Here is an 18,190-nt window from a genome sequence, read left to right as displayed (position 1 = left end):
TGGGCATGTACGTAATGGACTTGTGTAAATTACTCATCGATGTCAATGGGGGACCGATCTCAAGTTAGGATTTGGCTCTATTTAAACATATTATTGAGCTGATTATAATTTGGACTCCACTCACCCTGATGCCAAGTTCCACATTCTCTCCACCATAGACCTCCATTCCCTCATCCAATAGACCAATCTTCTCAAAGTACTTCCTGTCCACCACAAAACAGCCAATTAGAGCTGGGCTCCTGGTACAAAGATGGCAAAAGAGAGAGAAACAGTAATTTATGCGCTTTAGTTCTGTGAACTACTTCCTAGTACTTGCTCATTTATTTGTAACACTAAGTGCTCAGCTGAAGATTATGCACATTTGATTTCATGATAAACATTTGTTTTCAATAATAACCCTACAAGGTTGTTTGCCTATTCCTTTTTTCTGTAAAGAATAAGCATGATTTTCTGTAATGGCTGTCCAGAAACAAAGAGCTTTCATCTACATCAAACTGATGCAACAGGTTCACACACATAGTTCTGACATTGTTCTGTTATCAAAATCAAATACTAAACAACATGTGGGTTTCTCAATGCCAACAGAAACAGTGCCAGTGAAATAGCAGAAGACAACAGTTGAGTGTTAAAGTCTTAGCTGACAGCAACCTGATAGGGGCGGTGGTGTTGTGCTGGGTCCACCAGGTTTTGGGCGGATTCAGGTAGCGACACCACAGCTCCCAGTCAAAGCCCTGAGCAGACAGTGGATACTCCTCGATCTCAAACGTGTCATACTTGATGTTGTCAAACGACGGTGAGATGATGCGCGTTCTGTCCTCCTTGATCCTGAGCAGGATGGGCTCGGCCCTGTTGGGAAGACAAGGCATGGTGGGACGTTCTGAAGCTTTGAGATACATTGTGTCTTTTTCCAATGAAACCGATATGAGGGACAACACCTTTCACCATACATTTTTCATCACTTCCCGAACATCAAATCAAATGTTATTTGTCACATACACATGGTTAGCAGATGTTAATGTGAGTGTAGCGAAATGCTTGTGCTTCTAGTTCTGACAATGCAGTAATAACCAACAAGTAATCTAATTAACAATTCCAAAACTACTGTCTTATACACAGTGTAAGGGGATAAAGAATATGTACATAAAGATATATGAATGAGTGATGGTACAGAGCAGCATAGGCAAGATACAGTAGATGGTATCGAGTACAGTATATACGTATGCATATGAGATGAATAATGTAGGGTATGTAACATTATATTAGGTAGCATTGTTTAAAGTGGCTAGTGATATATTTTACATTTTCCATCAATTCCCATTATTTAAGTGGCTGGAGTTGAGTCAGTGTCAGTGTCAGTGTGTTGGCAGCAGCCACTCAATGTTGGTGGCTGTTTAACAGTCTGATGGCCTTGAGATAGAAGCTGTTTTTCAGTCTCTCGGTCCCAGCTTTAATGCACCTGTACTGACCTCTCCTTCTGGATGATAGCGGGGTGAACAGGCAGTGGCTCGGGTGGTTGTTTTCCTCGATGATCTTTACGGCCTTCCTGTAAATCGGGTGGTGTAGGTGTCCTGGAGGGCAGGTAGTTTGCCCCCGGTGATGCGTTGTGCAGACCTCACTACCCTCTGGAGAGCCTTACGGTTGTGGGCGGAGCAGTTGCCATACCAGGCGGTGATACAGCCCGCCAGGATGCTCTCGATTGTGCATCTGTAGAAGTTTGTGAGTGCTTTTGGTGACAAGCCAAATTTCTTCAGCCTCCTGAGGTTGAAGAGGCGCTGCTGCGCCTTCTTCACGATGCTGTCTGTGTGAGTGGAACAATTCAGTTTGTCTGTGATGTGTATGCCGAAGAACTTAAAACTTGCTACCCTCTCCACTACTGTTCCATCGATGTGGATAGGGGGTGTTCCCTCTGCTGTTTCCTGAAGTCCACAATCATCTCCTTAGTTTTGTTGACGTTGAGTGTGAGGTTATTTTCCTGACACCACACTCCGAGGGCCCTCACCTCCTCCCTGTAGGCCGTCTCGTCGTTGTTGGTAATCAAGCCTACCGCTGTTGTGTCGTCCGCAAACTTGATGATTGAGTTGGAGGCGTGCGTGGCCACGCAGTCGTGGGTGAACAGGGAGTACAGGAGAGGGCTCAGAACGCACCCTTGTGGGGCCCCAGTGTTGAGGATCAGCAGGGTGGTGATGTTGTTGCCTACCCTCACCACCTGGGGGCGGCCCGTCAGGAAGTCCAGTACCCAGTTGCACAAGGCGGGGTCGAGACCCAGGGTCTCGAGCTTGATGACGAGCTTGGAGGGTACTATGGTGTTGAATGCCGAGCTGTAGTTGATGAACAGCATTCTCACGTAGGTATTCCTCTTGTCCAGATGGATTAGGGCAGTGTGCAGTGTGGTTGAGATTGCATCGTCTGTGGACCTATTTGGGCGGTAAGCAAATTGGAGTGGGTCTAGGGTGTCAGGTAGGGTGGAGGTGATATGGTCCTTGACTAGTCTCTCAAAGCACTTCATGATGACGGAAGTGAGTGCTACGGGGCGGTAGTCGTTTAGCTCAGTTACCTTAGCTTTCTTGGGAACCGGAACAATGGTGGCCCTCTTGAAGCATGTGGGAACAGCTGATTGGTATAGGGATTGATTGAATATGTCCGTAAACACACCGGCCAGCTGGTCTGCGCATGCTCTGAGGGCGCGGCTGGGGATGCCGTCTGGGCCTGCAGCCTTGCGAGGGTTAACACGTTTAAATCTGGAGTAAGATTTCGTCAAGGATCTCTCTGTGGGCCTCCTGAGTGGCACAGTGGTCTAAGGAACTGCATCGCAGTGCTAGCTGTGCCACTACAGATCCTGGTTCGAGTCCAAGCTCTATCGCAGCCAGCCGCGACCGGGAGAACCATGGAGTGGCACACAATTGGCCCAGCGTCATCCGGGATAGGGGAGGGTTTGGCAGCAGGGATGTTCTTGTCCCATCGCGCACTAGCAACTCCTGTTGCAGGCCGTGCGCAATGCACGCTGACAAGGTCGCCAGGTGTACGGCGTTTCCTCCGACACATTGTTGCGGCTGGCTTCCGGGTTACGCGGGCATTGTGTCAAGAAGCAGTGTGGCTTGGCTGTGTTGTGTTTCAGAGGAGGCACGGCTCTTGACCTTAGCCTCTCGAGTCCGTAAGGGAGTTGCAGCGATGGGAAAAGACTAACTACCAATTGGATACCAAGAAATTGGGGTGAAAAAGTGAGTAAAAAAATAAAAAATAAGGATCTCTGTACTTTGCTCCGTTCATCTTTCCCAAGATCCTGACAAATCTCCCAGTCCCTGCCGCTAAAAAACATCACCACAGCTACCACCACCATGTTTCACTGTTGTGATGGTGCCAGGTTTCCTCTAGATGTGACACTTGGCATTCAGGCCAAAGTGTTCAATCTTGTTTTCATCAAACCAGAGAATCTTGTTTCTCATGGTCTGAAAGTCCTTTGGGTGCCTTTTGGCAAACTCCAAGTGGGCTGTCATGTGCCTTTTACTGAGGAGTGGCTTCTGTCTGGCCACTCTACCATAAAGGCCTGACTGGTAGAGTGCTGCAGAGATGGTTGGCCTTCTGGAAGGTTCTCCCATCTCCACAGAGGAACTCTGGAGCTCAGAGTCAAAGCCACAGTCAAGGAAATACACATCTTAACACATTTATACAGCAGTTTCCCGTGTGTATCAAGAATGGTCCTCCACCCAAAGGACATCCCTGTGGAACGCTTTCGACACCTTGTAGATTCCATGCCTTGACGAACTGAGGCTGTTCTAAGGGCAAAAGAGGGGGATGCAACTCAATATTAGGAAGGTGTCCTTAATGTTTTGGACACTCAATGTAGTCCTCCTCACTAAAAGGTAACTTGAAGTCTTGTTCGTGGGAGTTTAAGTTTTCAATTTTAGACTAGATAAAACACGTCAAGATAGACAGAAAATCTGTTGTCGACTGGCACTAGACAACATGTCCACAGCTCCTGATGATTGTAATGTACAGTAGCAGAGGTGCTAAATATAGCAGTCAGTCGCCCTCTATCATTTAAAATGACAGACATTATTCAATCAATCATTAAAAATAACCATGTTAGATCTCCACAAGGCTTGCATATGTGTGTAATTACATTTGGAAAAGGATCCTCGGCAGACACACAAATAGCATCAAAGTTGTTTTTTGTACAAAAGGCCTCAGATCAATGTTAATATGAACAGCCAACCTGTAATTATATCAACATGTTTCTGTGCATAAAAGACAAGCCGAGAGCCTCATGTACTCTGCTTTTCAAGTACTGTCATCGCATTGAGGCAAATTACTTTATTGGTCGAAGACATTAAATCTGGTAGCTCTGAGAAGTGAGGAGACCTGTGTGTTCTGAGATCTGTGCCAAAGCACTTCAGGAATAAGTGGGGTTATTTTGAATTGAGCCCAGGCTCTTCAGAGATATGTGCGTCGGTCGGCCTGTCAAGCTGTGGAGAGAATGATTAACAGGCACATCAACTCTGTCAGACAACAGGAAGCCCTGATACACTCGGTTGCCATGGACAACACATCTCATATCTCAACTCCAGTCAGCAGCATGTCAACCCTTTGAGCCCTAATGCCTTTAAGAGCTGAGGGCAGTCACATATTATTCTGACTGAAAACCCTCTACCTCATCTACCAAACTAGCTCTTTTAGGTAAAATCTCTTAGGTAATGACTGAGAAAATGCAGCACATATCAATTCTACCGCACTTGCATCAAATATCATAAATGGGCAGACAATGTTTTTAGCTGTTGGACAGATGGGCACATACACATATGGCATCCCAGTCCCTTACCATCCAATGTTGAACTCCACGTGGGCATCGAACAGGGCCACGATGGGTGCGCTGGCGGCCCTCCACCCACTGACCCGGGAGCGGATCAGTCCCTCCTGCTTGTCGTGACGGACCAGTTTGATGAAGTCTGGCCGCTGGGAGTTGGTCTCCTTCACAAAGTGTTGAAGGTTCTCCTTCAGCTCAGCTATATGGATTTGTATAAGCAACACAGAGTCTGTCTGACCTTTACAAAGAAGTGACATTGCTGCATGAAACACTGGGAAGCTTTGAAACAGTGTGTAGGTATTTCTCATTATGTCTTATAAAAGCCTACACCTGTGAAATCTGCTGAAGGTATGTACATTGTAGACTACCTGGGTCCATCAACTAAACACACTTTTGAAATGTGCTTTACAGCCCGAAGTGCCATCTATTCCACATTCCATGGTGTAAAGGGTATTTCAAAGGAATAATATTGGGGTTGTGAAAAGTCCTGGAAATATCCTATTATTGAGCAGCCCTCAGCATCGTCTGGTTGAGGCAAGTCCATTCTGCTTTCCCACAAGCACCATCTGCCACCTGCTTGTTTAATTTGTTAGGTGGTCATGGCAGTGGCTTACCATGGCAACGAGAGGGAGTGATTGGGTCATTATGGGCAAGGATCAGACATCACTGTCCGTTTTCATTCCAGCAGTGTTTGGGAGTAAGCTGATACACTTTAGGGGACAATATCCTTCAGACATGTTATGTATGACAGTATTCATCATACAAGCATGAACTGATTAGGATTAACCAAGTAATATACAGCGATAGTTAGTGGTGAATATACAGTAATTTAACTCATTTAGAAATTAAGAGTACAAATAAGAGGACTAAGGTCAATTAGATTAATGGGATTGTCATGGGAATTAACCCCAGCTGACTCTATGAGGAACCCCACTAAGGATGGCGAGCTGTTAGCCAGACTGAAACTGTACAGAACGGGAAGTGTCTCATTGTTCAAAGTGAGCCAACTGCCAAGGAATTAATTAGAATATCAACGGCCACAAAGGAACATTTTATAGCTTCATTTCCACTCTCAGTAATACTCTGCCTCTGGGCTACAGTTCCGTTTTCCAATTCATTTGCATTACGGATGCTCCTCTCTATTTAATCCAATGATTCAATGTTCATATCCTGAAATAGGAGGCCTTAATAAAAAGATTAATTCAAAAGAAGCAGCCTGTTTCTTTTTTATCCCTCTGCTGGACTCGTTTGACCCTCATTTGTCACCATAATATGATACATGTTCAGTCAAGTATGCAGCTCAAACACCTTGATCAGTCTAGGTAAAACAGAGCCTTTAAATCTTCTCACTTCCCTCTGGCTCTATAGCTGATCAGTATGCAGGCCTGTCCTGCTGAAATAACTAGGATAACAAATAAGTTAATTAGGAGCTGTGTGAAAGTAATCCATTAAATTGGCAAGCAACACCAGCAATTTTGTTTTTGATATTGTAAATGTTTATAGGGGTAGATACATTTTTTAAAGAACATTAAAGAGAAAATTCTGATGTACTCTCCGTCCTCAAGCATGTCAAGTGTGAATTGATCTATGTATGATGATGTAAATACATAGTGTGTAGGCATGCATTTATGCTTGCTAGTAAGCAGCCTGAATGGCTTCCTGTTTGCAATGCAGTTTGTATATTTTGTAGGCTACATTTGGAATATAGGAGGTACCATTGTTGCTGTTGTCATCAACCAGGATGATCTCCTTGAGGAGGTGGGAGGGAGTTCTGTTCATGGCTGTGTGGATGGAGCGCAGGATGACCGACAGGGCCTCGTTCACAAAGATAAAGATGATACTGACTTGGGGGAGATTGGAGGGGTACGACATGTTTCTGCACCTGAGGAGAAACCGCAAACAGACAAGATATGAAAAAATAACTTGTATAAATATTTGTTTTAAATGGATGATAAAAAGGAACCAACATAAGGGTCAAAGGTCACTGACCCATCAGGCCTGAGGTCTGGGATGGGTCTGGTCAGAGAGAGGCGGTCACTGAGGTAGCCATTGTAGCCGTAGTACTGGAACTTCTTCAGCGCCACCCGGCGACTCTCAGGACCAAGGTCATGACCCCAGCGGACGAACAGGGAGGAGTCTGAGAGGGACTCCCCTGCTTTTTCTTCACTGTCCTTATCCTTTTGGGGCACCTCTGTAGGAGAGAGGAAGAGGAGAGATAAAATGTGTGGCTGGGCAGTAGAACGAACATTGTTTACATTCATGACGTTGCCACATACACATACTACTACATAGCTTACATTAAAGAGATGTATACCAGGTGGTGAAAAGTCATTGTATTCAGCATGATAACAGGCACACTTCCTGGAAAACATTAGCATTTGAATTGATCCATCATGTGAAACGTTGCTATGTGTTACTGAGGCCTCGGACTAATGATAATACACCTGCATATTTCAACTTTTCTGGTCGTCTACTGAAGCAGCAATACCAAACAGGTTAGTCCTACTATATCACATTGTCTGGACAATACGATAATCTCTGTCACTCAACACCAGTATTGTGAGCTAAAAGAACGCAACCCAGTGGAAAGTTAGAGGTATTTACAGCGAGTGATGAAATGACTTCACAAAGCACAGCGAGTGATGAAGGGCTTGGCGCAGGTAATTACTGAATGCTAATTATCGTCCGAGGTTATTTAATTATAGCCACTACATTGCACTCTCTTTCAGTACTAAGTCATCCATCTCTGCCACATTTGCTACTAAGGGCACAACTATATCTGAGGAGGATGTTGACATGAAGGGTTCAGTACGCAGGGTCTCCTGATAGCACAATAATACTCTGATTAAATATACACTACATGACCAAAAGAATAGGGACATCTGCGTGTCAAACACCTCGTTCCAAAATCATGGGAATTAATATGGATTTGGTCCCCCCTTTGCTTCTATAACAGCCTCCACTCTTCTGGGAAGGCTTTCCAATTGATGTTGGAACATTGCTGCGGGGACTTGCCTTCATTCAGCCACAATAGCATTAGTGAGGTTGGCTACTGATGTTGGGCGAATAGGCCTGGCTCACAGTCAGCATTCCAATTAATCCCAAAAGGTGTTTGATAGGGTTGAGGTTATGGCTCTATGCAGGCAAGTGAAGTTCTCGCACACCAATCTCGAAAAAAAAACATTTCTGTATGGACCTCGCTTTGTGCACGGGAGAATTGTCATGCTGAAACAGGAAAGAGCCTCCCCAAACTTTTGCCACAAAGTTGGAAGCACAGAATCGTCTAGAATGTCATTGTATGCTGTAGCATTAAGAATTTCCAAGCTGATTAAAAGGCACAGTCAACTCAGTTCGTGTAAACTTCTAACCCACTGGAATTGTGATACAGTATAATAATAATAATAATAATAATAATATAATAATAATAATAATAATAATACAGTGAATTATAAGTGAAATAATCTGTCTATTAACAATTGTTGGAAAAATGACTTGTGTCATGCACAAAGTAGATGTCCTAACCGACTTGCCAAAACTATAGTTTGTTAACAAGAAATTTGTGGAGTGGTTAAAACAAGTTTTAATGACTCCAACCTAAGTGTATGTAAACTAGTTTTAATGACTCCAACCTAAGTGTATGTAAAGTTTTAATGACTCCAACCTAAGTGTATGTAAACTTCCCACATGAAATCAGTCAAAATAAGACATGGTATCAAGAACAAGATGAAATTAGATGAAACGAGGCACTTACGATTCCCCACATGGCAGTTTCGTGTCGTTGATGCTAGCTATCTGAAGTATTTTTCTCCAAACTGTCAACAATACAGTATCCCTATAGGAAATGGACAATATTACATAGTTTTCCAAGCTCAATGAAGGAGATGTGTGCATTCCGTCTGTTGAGTAACTATTACATTATATTTCATACAATCTGCAAAATCTATGAGATGAAATAATTCTACACAATCCTATTTCCAGTAAATTATTGTAAATATGTAACGCTGAGAGCAGGTAATTGCTTCTTCCGCACACTGGCTCTGATGTATGGCTTGTAATTTTCAGCTTGGTAATGGCATTCATAGTGTAGTTGGAAAAAAATATACAAAATAAAAAATAAAAAAATTGTTGTGTCTTTTTCCCACCTCAAATTCATGAGCAGCCGTAAGAGCCGGGTAAATGTTTACCATGTGCTCTAGGCAGGCTGTATAGTTCTGTATGTAACATATTTGGCCTGGCCCAGGCCCCCAACACACATCTGAGCCATAGTGGACCTCTGTGGCTAATCATGTGGAAAAGAGGTGAGCCGTGCAGGCATTTATGAAGGCTTCAATGGACAGTAGTGTTTTGGACTGGAAAAAGTAGCCACATGGGAATGGAACACTTTGCTGTTGTCTTGATGCCAAAAGCTACCAATTACACAAGTAGTGCATGAGTTTGTAAATGACTTCAGTCATGAAGTTAACATAGTCAAATCAAATGTTATTTGTCACATGCACTTTATACAACCTTAGTGAAATGCTTACTTACAAGCCCTTAACCAGCAATGCAGTTAAGAAAAATAAGAAATAAAAGTAACAAATCATTAAAAAGCAACAGTAAAATAATAATATTGAGGCTATATACAGGGGGTACAGGTACAGAGTCAGTTTGTGGGGGCACTGGTGAGTCGAGGTAATATGTACATGTAGGTAGAGTTATTAAAGTGACTATGCATAGATAATAAACAGAGAATAGCAGCGGTGTAAAGGGAGGGGGGGACAATGCAAATAGTCTGAGTAGCCATTTTATTATATGTTTAGGAGTCTTATGGCTTGGGGGTAGAAGCTGTTCAGAAGCCTCTTGGACCTAGACTTGGCGCTCCGGTAAATCTTGCCGTGCGGTAGCAGAGAGAACAGTCTATGACTAGGGTGGCTAGAGTCCTGGACAATTTTAGGGCCTTCCTCTGACACCGCCTAGTATAGAGGTCCTGGATTGCAGGAAGCTTTGCCCCAGTGATGTACTGGGCCGTACGCACTGCCCACTGTAGTGCCTTACGGTCGGAGGCCGAGCAGTTGCCATACCAGGAAGGGATGCAACCAGTCATGCTCTCGATGGTGCAGCTGTAGAACCTTTTGAGGATCTGAGGACCCATGCCAAATCTTTACAGTCACCTGAGGGGGAATAGGTTTTGTCGTGCCCTCTTTACGACTGTCTTGGTGTGCTTGGACCATAACAGTTTATTGGTGATGTGGACACCAAGGAGCTTGAAACTCTCCACCTGCTCCACTCCAGCCCTGTCTATGAGAATGGGGGCGTGCTCAGTCCTCCTTTTTCTGTAGTCCACAATCATCTCCTTTGTCTTGATCACGTTGAGGGAGAGGTTGTTGTCCTGGTATCACACGGCCAGGTCTCTGATCTCCTCCCCATAGCCTGTCTCGTCCAGGATCCAGTTGTAGAGGGAGGTGTTTAGTCCCAGGGTCCTTAGCTTATTGATGAGCTTTGAGGGCACTACGGTGTTGAATGCTGAGCTGTAGTCAACGAATAGCATTCTCACATAGGTGTTTCTTTTGTCCAGGTGTGGAAGGGCAGTGTGGAGTGCAAGTCAAACTAATCATGTAAATGTAATTAACTAGGAAGTCGGGGCACCAAGAAAAATCTTGAGATTAAAGTTATAATTTTCCTAATACAACTCTTCGGATATTTTAATATCTGATCAATTAGTCTTCTTATTAATGAATGATTCCAAACGTCGCAAATTGTTGGTTATTTGCATGAACCCAGCCTTTACTATGAATCATCCATACACCAATTGGCTTAATCACTTATTTACTAACTAAATAATCACAGAAATGCATAAACCAAAAAAACAGTAGATATGATTACAAGGAAATGATAGTGGAGGTTCCCTAGTGGGCTAAGCTGATATGATGGCTTGGTGGACAAAAGGAAGTGGAGCGTGGACTGAGAACATTAAAAAATATATGTTTTACCTTTATTTAACTAGGCAAGTAAGTTAAGAATACATTCTTATTTTCAATGACGGCCTAGGAACAGTGGGTTAACTGCCTGTTCAGGGGCAGAACGGCAGATTTGTACCTTGTCAGCTCAGGGGTTTGAACTTGCAACCTTGCGGTTACTAGTCCAACTCTCTAACCACTACACAGTTTATAATTACATTAATTAAAATGCTAATCCTTTGCACATGAACGCTCACTCCTTCGGGAATAATTGCAATCAATATATATTGACACCCAGTGTGTCGTCGTGATTTCTGTTCAGCAGCGCCTCTCCCTCTGCTTCCCTGAAGATCAAAGTATTCAGAAATGTTGTCATAGAATAGATGTTTCGGCGGTTGTCGGTCTTCACATCCCAGGTTGACATAATTTCTAGCTGCAGACTAGTATTTAGTATCGAAGATTTGCTCTTATTCTGTAGGGATCAATAGTCTCAGTGTTTAACAATTTCCAGCCATGTAGCCAATGTTCCACGTGGTATGGTTAGGAGTTCAATAACTATTCGCAATCACAGCTCACGCTGTGAGTCTAAACTCAAACCTGTGCCCCCTCGGTGTCCATCGAGGTACGTGTGGTCTGAAGAGTATTTCCTAAGGAGGGGGTTTTATTCGTAACAATAGAAAAGGAGGTTCTAAGACACCAGATCATGTCTGCTAACGGGGGCGGGCCAATGACTTAGTTAATCTTGAAAGGAAATACAATTCTCTCACATTAAAAAAGGTTTAACATCAAGTTACATAACTTCACAAATAGTTTAATCTTTACTCTTTTATTTTATACAAGAATTAGACGCAAACCCCTTAATTGAGAATTGTACAGACACATAGATAGAACGAAGGCTTTCACATGGCAAGCTCCTGAATCCCCAAAATGGGTATTTGATCCAAAATGTCCACTTGTGAGAAGGTGGGAATTGTCCGTGGACACTTAAGGGATGGGTATGACTAGTGTGTTTCATTTGGTGACTTCAGACAGGACACACAACTATATCTCTGAATGCGGTCTTAGTGGTGGTGGTGGTAAATGGACAGCTACGAAGAATATAGATGAAAACTCTTGGTCGATAGAGTATCTCATTTTTTTAAATTTTACTTTTATTTAACTAGGCAAGTCAGTTAAGAACTTAAGAACAAATTCCTATTTACAATGACGGCCTACCAAAAGGCCAAAGCCCTCCTGCATGGACAGGGGCCTGGGATTCAATTATTATTTTTTAATTATACAATATAAATATATGACAAAACACACAACAGTACATAAAGAGAGACCTAAGACAACAACATAACAAGGCAGCAACACAGCATGGTAGCAGCACAAAAACATGTTACAAACATTATTGGGCAAAGTCAACAGCGCAAAGGTGAAGGTAGAGACAACAATACATCATGCAAAGCAGCCACAACTTTAAGTAAGAGTGTCCATGATTGGGTCTTTGAATGAAGAGATTGAGATAAAATTGTCCAGTTTGAGTGTTTGTTGCAGCTCGTTCCAGTTACTAGCTGCAGTGAACTGAAAGGAGGAGCGACCCAGGGATGTATGTGCTTTGGGAACCTTTAACAAAATGTGACTGGCAGAATGGGTGTTGTATGTAGAGAATGAGGGCTGCAGTAGATCTCTCAGATAGGGGGGAGTGAGGCCTAAGAGAGTTTTTATAAATAAGCATCAACCAGTGGGTCTTGCGACGGGTATACAGAGATGACCAGTTTACAGCGGAGTATAGAGTGCAGTGATATGTCCTGTAAGGAGCATTGGTCTTCGTCATCTGGCATGATCATCTGAATCAGGGTTAGTTTGGAAGCTAGGGTGAAAGATGAGCGATTACGAGAGGAAACCAAGTCTAGATGTAACTTTAGCCTGCAGCTTTGGTATGTGGTGAGAGAAGGAGAGTGTACCGTCTAGCCATACTCTAAACCCTCAGAGGTAGTAATAACATCTGTGGGAAGAGGGGCATTCTTCTTACCAAACCACATGACCTTTGTTTTGGAGGTGATCAGAACAAGGTTAAGGGTAGAGAAAGCTTGTTGGACACTAAGAAAGGTTTGTTGTAGAGCATTTAGCGCGAGATCCGGGGAGGGGCCAGCTGAGTATAAGACTATCATCTGCACATAAAAATGGATGAGAGAGCGTCCTACTGCCTGAGCTATGTTGTTGATGTAAATTGAGAAGAGCGTGGGGCCTAGGATTGAGCCTTGGTGTACTCCCTTGGTGACAGGGAGTGGCTGAGACAGATTTTCGGACTTTATACACTGCACTCCTTGAGAAAGGTAGTTAGCAAACCAGGCTCATGACAAGCTGTAGACCACACTACCTCAGGCGAGCAAAACCGCAAGACTTTCCTAGATAATAGGCACCAGCTGCTGTTTACAAATATACATAAACTTACCAGAGGCTGCTGTTTCATCCTGCCGATACAGTGTGTAACCCACCAGCTGTATGTTATTCATGTCGTTGTTCAGCCACGACTCAGTGAAACAAAAGATATTACAGTTTTTAATGTCCCGTTGGTAGGATATAAGTGCTTGTAGATTGCCCACTTTATTATCCAGCAATTGTACATTGGCCAATAGTAACGATGGCAAAGGCTGATTAGCCACTTGTCGCCAGATCCTTACAAGGCACCCCGATCTCCTTCTGCGATATCGCAGTCTTTTTCTCCTGCGAATGACGGGGATGATGGCCTCGTCGTGTGGCTAGAGTAAATCCCTCTCGTTCGACTAAAATTTCTTGCCATTGTTTTGTGGGTAATCGCTGTTCTGATGCCCAGAAGCTCTTTTCGGTCATAAGAGATGGTAGCAGCAACATTCTGTAGAAAATAAGTTACCAACAATGCAAAAAAACAAAAACAGCACGTTTGGTTAAGAGCCCATAAAAACAGCAGCCATCCCTTCCTGTGCCATTACATTTATGAGGGTATAGGTTGTCTGAGGCCTTCTACGCATGTGTCTGATTACAGGCATGCCTTGGGGGGGTATGTATTTTCCCTCAACCTGTACAGTACCCCTACCCCCTTAGATCCCTGAGAGCCTAGTGTGCTTGATAGGGTAGGGGAGGTGGTTGGGTCTTGTGAGCGCCAAGGTACAGACCAAAAAAGCATGTCACTGTCACCCCTGAGAGCAACTGCCACCAAACACTGATGTCATCATGGCAAACAGCAGGCTGAAGTGACCTTGCTGAGAACATGCTGGCTTGTTTTCAATGTCTGCTCAGCTGTAGTAGGACAATATAGATACCCTCACAGTCTATAGAGCTTCATCACAAAGAGAGCGGCAATGATGAACAGGAATATTATCAGCATTGGTAGAATTTATAGCTACATCATCATGAACCTCAAAAAACATAAACAAAAATGTTTTGTTATCCATTCATGAGAACACAGCACAAGAACTTAGATTATCATCAGATGGTTAAATTCTGTGCACAATTAGCAAGCATGGTTGAATCTTTTTACCCTGACGCATGGTAATATCTTGATCCAGTAGCCAGCACAAGAAAACTACATCATGCAGATGGTCACATGCAGTTTAGTGGCCAGAAAGCTGCAGAGGTTGTGAGTTCTTGGTTGGTCATTTTAAGAAGTCACTCTCCCATTAGAACGCAACACTGGCTGACATGCTCTCCAGACTCCTCTGTGTGCGTGTGCGTGTGTGTGTCTGTTCAGAGAGGAGAGGACATGCGCAGTGACAGAATAGTGTGTAGGATACAACAGTGTGGAAGGATGTGGTCATCTATAGGGCCAGGACCATACAAGTATCGCAATATTTTTTCCATGTCAAAAAGGAAAACACAAAGCAGTCAAAACTCTTTGGACCTTTAAAAACTTGGCGTTTCTAAAAATATTCGGTGCTAACTGCTAAACATTTAAATGTTTTAATAATTTCCTATTTTATATTTGTATTTTCAGTGTCATGTTTAACTCAGACATTTTCATTAGGGGAGCAATGTTAAAACATAAAACAACTTTTATGGACTGTTGCAGTAATGAGAATTTTGTAGAAATTGTGGTAAAATACATAATAGCTGATTTAAAAAACATGATAAAATAGATAAATACAAATGCTAATCTCAGTGATCCAAGAGGAAACTCTGTGGACCACAGAAGTTAAACCACGGCCAGATAGATACAGGCAATTCCACAGTAAGAGCGTAATGCTGAGACTCAGATTTTTCACTTTAAAATGTCAAATCAAAACCAACGATTGCAAAGTAAAACAAACCATACAACTGTATGCACTAGGACTACTTAATTTCTACAGAAAATGTTAAAAACAAATTTACTTGAAGAAAAGTGCAGATGAACAATTTAGACAAAGTTTGCAAGTAAATGTGTTTTTAGATATAACCTATATTACAGTATACACATTCTGTTGTTACAGGAACACTTGTGTTATTATTTGGAGAATACAAGCTAACTAGTCATTTTGTACTCCATAAACATCAATAGTGTAATATCTGGATGAAGTAAATAATAAGTATCACGCCCTGACCTGAGATATCTCAGTTTTCTTTATATTTTGGTTAGGTCAGGGTGTGACTAGGGTGGGTACGTTAGTTTTTGTATTGTCTAGGGGTTTTGTAGGTCTAGGGTTTTTTGTAATTCTGTTGGCCTGATATGGTTCCCAATCAGAGACAACTGTTTATCGTTGTCTCTGATTGGGGATCATATTTAGGTAGCCATTTTCCCTTTGGTGTTTGTGGACTCTATGTGTAGAGTGTTTGTCTATGTGTAGTTGCCGGTCAGCACTCGTTTGTATAGCTTCAAGTTTCGTTTTGTTAGTTTGTTCAGTCCTTATAACGAACGTGACAATAAGGAACATACCTTGTAACATGTTTATTGATAGGCAATGCCTCTGGTACAGAGTCTGATTCATGATTTGACCAAGTAACAGCCTTATCCCAACCGGCTCATCAAAGACAAATGTGTAAGAAGTTGGCGGCAGGGTAGCCTAGTGGTTAGAGCGTTGGACTAGTAACCAGAAGGTTGCAAATTCAAATCCCCGAGCTGACAAGGTTCAAATCTGTCGTTCTGCCCCTGAATAGGCAGTTAACCCACTGTTCCTAGGACGTCATTGAAAATAAGAATTTGTTCTTAACTGACTTGCCTAGTTAAAAAAAACATTTATTTATCTAGCTATAAAAATATTTGTCCACATTCCAGATAGTGTCCATCGCTGATTCAGGCAATAGTTGCATTTCTTGGCAACTTACAAAAAGCTTTAGGGCCAACTGTTACATTGGTTGTCTAGTAGCCAGCTAGTGGGGATACTTGTAAACATTACAGCTAGGTCGTTCTAGCTGTTGTTTCGTTAGCTAGCTGCTGTAGGATGGCTAACAAGCTACATTTCAAGTACAGCAGCTAGTTTAACTAGTATTAATGCTAAACTCTGTATTCATCCTTGATCATGTAATTATGTTGCAGAAGAGGGAGAAAGAGATTGGATGGTCCTCTGCCTAGTCGTTAGCTGTGCCCCATAGCGATTTGCGAAGCTACCCTGATCCAGGGGTGTATTCATTACACGATTATTACAAAACGTTGTGAGTTGCAAAACATTTTGCAACAGAAAGCGTTTACTCCAAACAGAAACCGTTTTGCAATTAAAACAGAGTTTATTGGACAAATTCAGGTAGGTCCCTCCCCGTTCGTTTCTCTCGTTTGGTTCTTAAAAGATAAATGTTATCCATTGCAAGACGTAATGGATACATCCCTGGCTTTTTGGTTTGTTTACAAATCATGGAGTGTAGGCTGCCAGAGACCATATGGGCTGTGCACACGGTGGAAGATTGCGATGTCCACGGCAGATTAATAAGGAGAAAAACATTGGTTTTCTGAGTTTGGAAACTAAACAAGCATTTCCGCATTTGGCCAGCAATTACGTCGAAATAGTGGCAGCAAATTCCTCTGGATGGGTCCTTTAAGGCTTCGTAGAGTGTATCCCAGCAGGCTTTGCACTTTAAAGCAAACACTCCCACTCAAATGAGAGGATTTAAAGGAAAGTTCTCAGAGCTCTGAAAATGCTCTCGCCAAAGCCTTTGTTTTATCTGTTTGTGTACAGAACTTCAAAAATCAGAGAACGTTCCCTCTTGTACAATAATTATTGTGGACCAGTGTTGTTGAAGTACTGCTGTGCTTGCAGTCTTGTGCCTCAGCTCTGAAATTATTAATTTCATCATAATTGGAACAGATGGTCTTCCCACCTATTTTCTCAAGTGTGAATAATGATGAACCATTTGCAGTGCACCTCGAAAAGTATAAGGTTCTCACCTAGGAAAGCAAGTGAAACTCATTCAAGTGTTAAGCCATTCAGAGACTGGAAAACAACTAAAGCTTTAACAAACTGTTATTTTCAACTATTAGACACCATTTGTAGCTCATCCTGATGTGCTCACATGGTGTGACAGCCTACTGCATCTTTCCAAATGGTCATCGTATTTCACTCTGTTCATCTGTACTAAATCCCCCTCTGTGGGGTATGGATCACCTCCCTCTGCAGTCAGGACACCATCATTATCCATCATGTCTGAGGATTACCCACAAGGCCTGTCAGGAGGCTCACACACACACACACACACACACACACACACACACACACACACACACACACACACACACACACACACGTAATTTGACAAGCAGGAAACATGACTGGCTAGTGAGTCAGAATTTATCTCTAACTAAAGCCTTGAGTATACTAGCTACATCCTGAAATCAATATTATGCACTTCAAATAGATATTTCTTCCTGCAAGTTCATACTGCTTGATTGAAACACAAGATACGATTTATGAGCTAATCAAGTTACAGCATTGCTGATACGATTTAATTTCTCTTCTAAAAGAGATCAGGAAAATGTAATTGCTCAGAGAGTGACTTCCTGGAAAGCTGTGGTAGAGCGAGACAGTACTACTTTGCTGCAATTATCTGACACATAATACATTCTCTCACAGTCAGGACTTTGAACTTTTAAGTTCATTGTAACAATTTCCCCCTTATTATGAATTATCTTCATTGTCCAATTCTGGTCATTTTGTTTAATTTGAAGCATTATTGTATATAATCTGGACCTTGGGTGTTACCTGGATAAGGGGGTACATATGTCTAAGGCAGGAGTGTCAAACTTATTTTTCCCCACAGGCCGCAGCCGGTCTTCACTGGTTCGGAGTACTGCACTCAAAATTGATTATATTTCCTCGCTAAAATGACTGTTAGCAAGCTGGATGTAGTGAGGAGACTAGAAATGACTGTTAGCTAGATGGATACAGCGAAAAGACTAGAAATGTAGTTCCATTATCATTTCTCCACAGTTTCGATTTGGGTTAAGTAATTTCAAAGTACATATTTTTTGTACTCAAACCACCTGCGGGCCGGATTGAATGGGCCGTACATGGTTTGACACATGGTC

The 18,190-nt window shown here is 42.6% G+C and overlaps 1 protein-coding gene across 2 annotated transcripts in view; it reads right to left on the bottom strand.

Annotated features, from left to right (window-relative positions):
• LOC118380114 (polypeptide N-acetylgalactosaminyltransferase 18-like) overlaps positions 1–18,190 on the bottom strand; it is a 94,705-nt gene that overhangs the window by 48,198 nt on the left and 28,317 nt on the right. Inside the window, exons 2-6 of one of the 2 annotated variants that reach the window (XM_052466108.1) lie at positions 6,791–6,992; positions 6,517–6,683; positions 4,817–5,000; positions 649–846; positions 125–203 (exon numbers count right to left, since the gene is read on the bottom strand). In XM_052466108.1, the coding sequence (XP_052322068.1) occupies positions 125–203; positions 649–846; positions 4,817–5,000; positions 6,517–6,683; positions 6,791–6,992 (830 nt within the window). Of the gene's footprint in view, positions 1–124; positions 240–648; positions 847–4,816; positions 5,001–6,516; positions 6,684–6,790; positions 6,993–18,190 lie in introns of both variants that reach the window. The other variant, XM_052466107.1, reaches the window with a different exon arrangement.

The sequence above is a fragment of the Oncorhynchus keta genome, chromosome 17, assembly GCF_023373465.1.
Source record: "Oncorhynchus keta strain PuntledgeMale-10-30-2019 chromosome 17, Oket_V2, whole genome shotgun sequence".
In the NCBI taxonomy this organism is placed as follows: Eukaryota; Metazoa; Chordata; class Actinopteri; order Salmoniformes; family Salmonidae; genus Oncorhynchus; species Oncorhynchus keta.
This window is presented reverse-complemented; position numbering and strand designations above follow the sequence as displayed.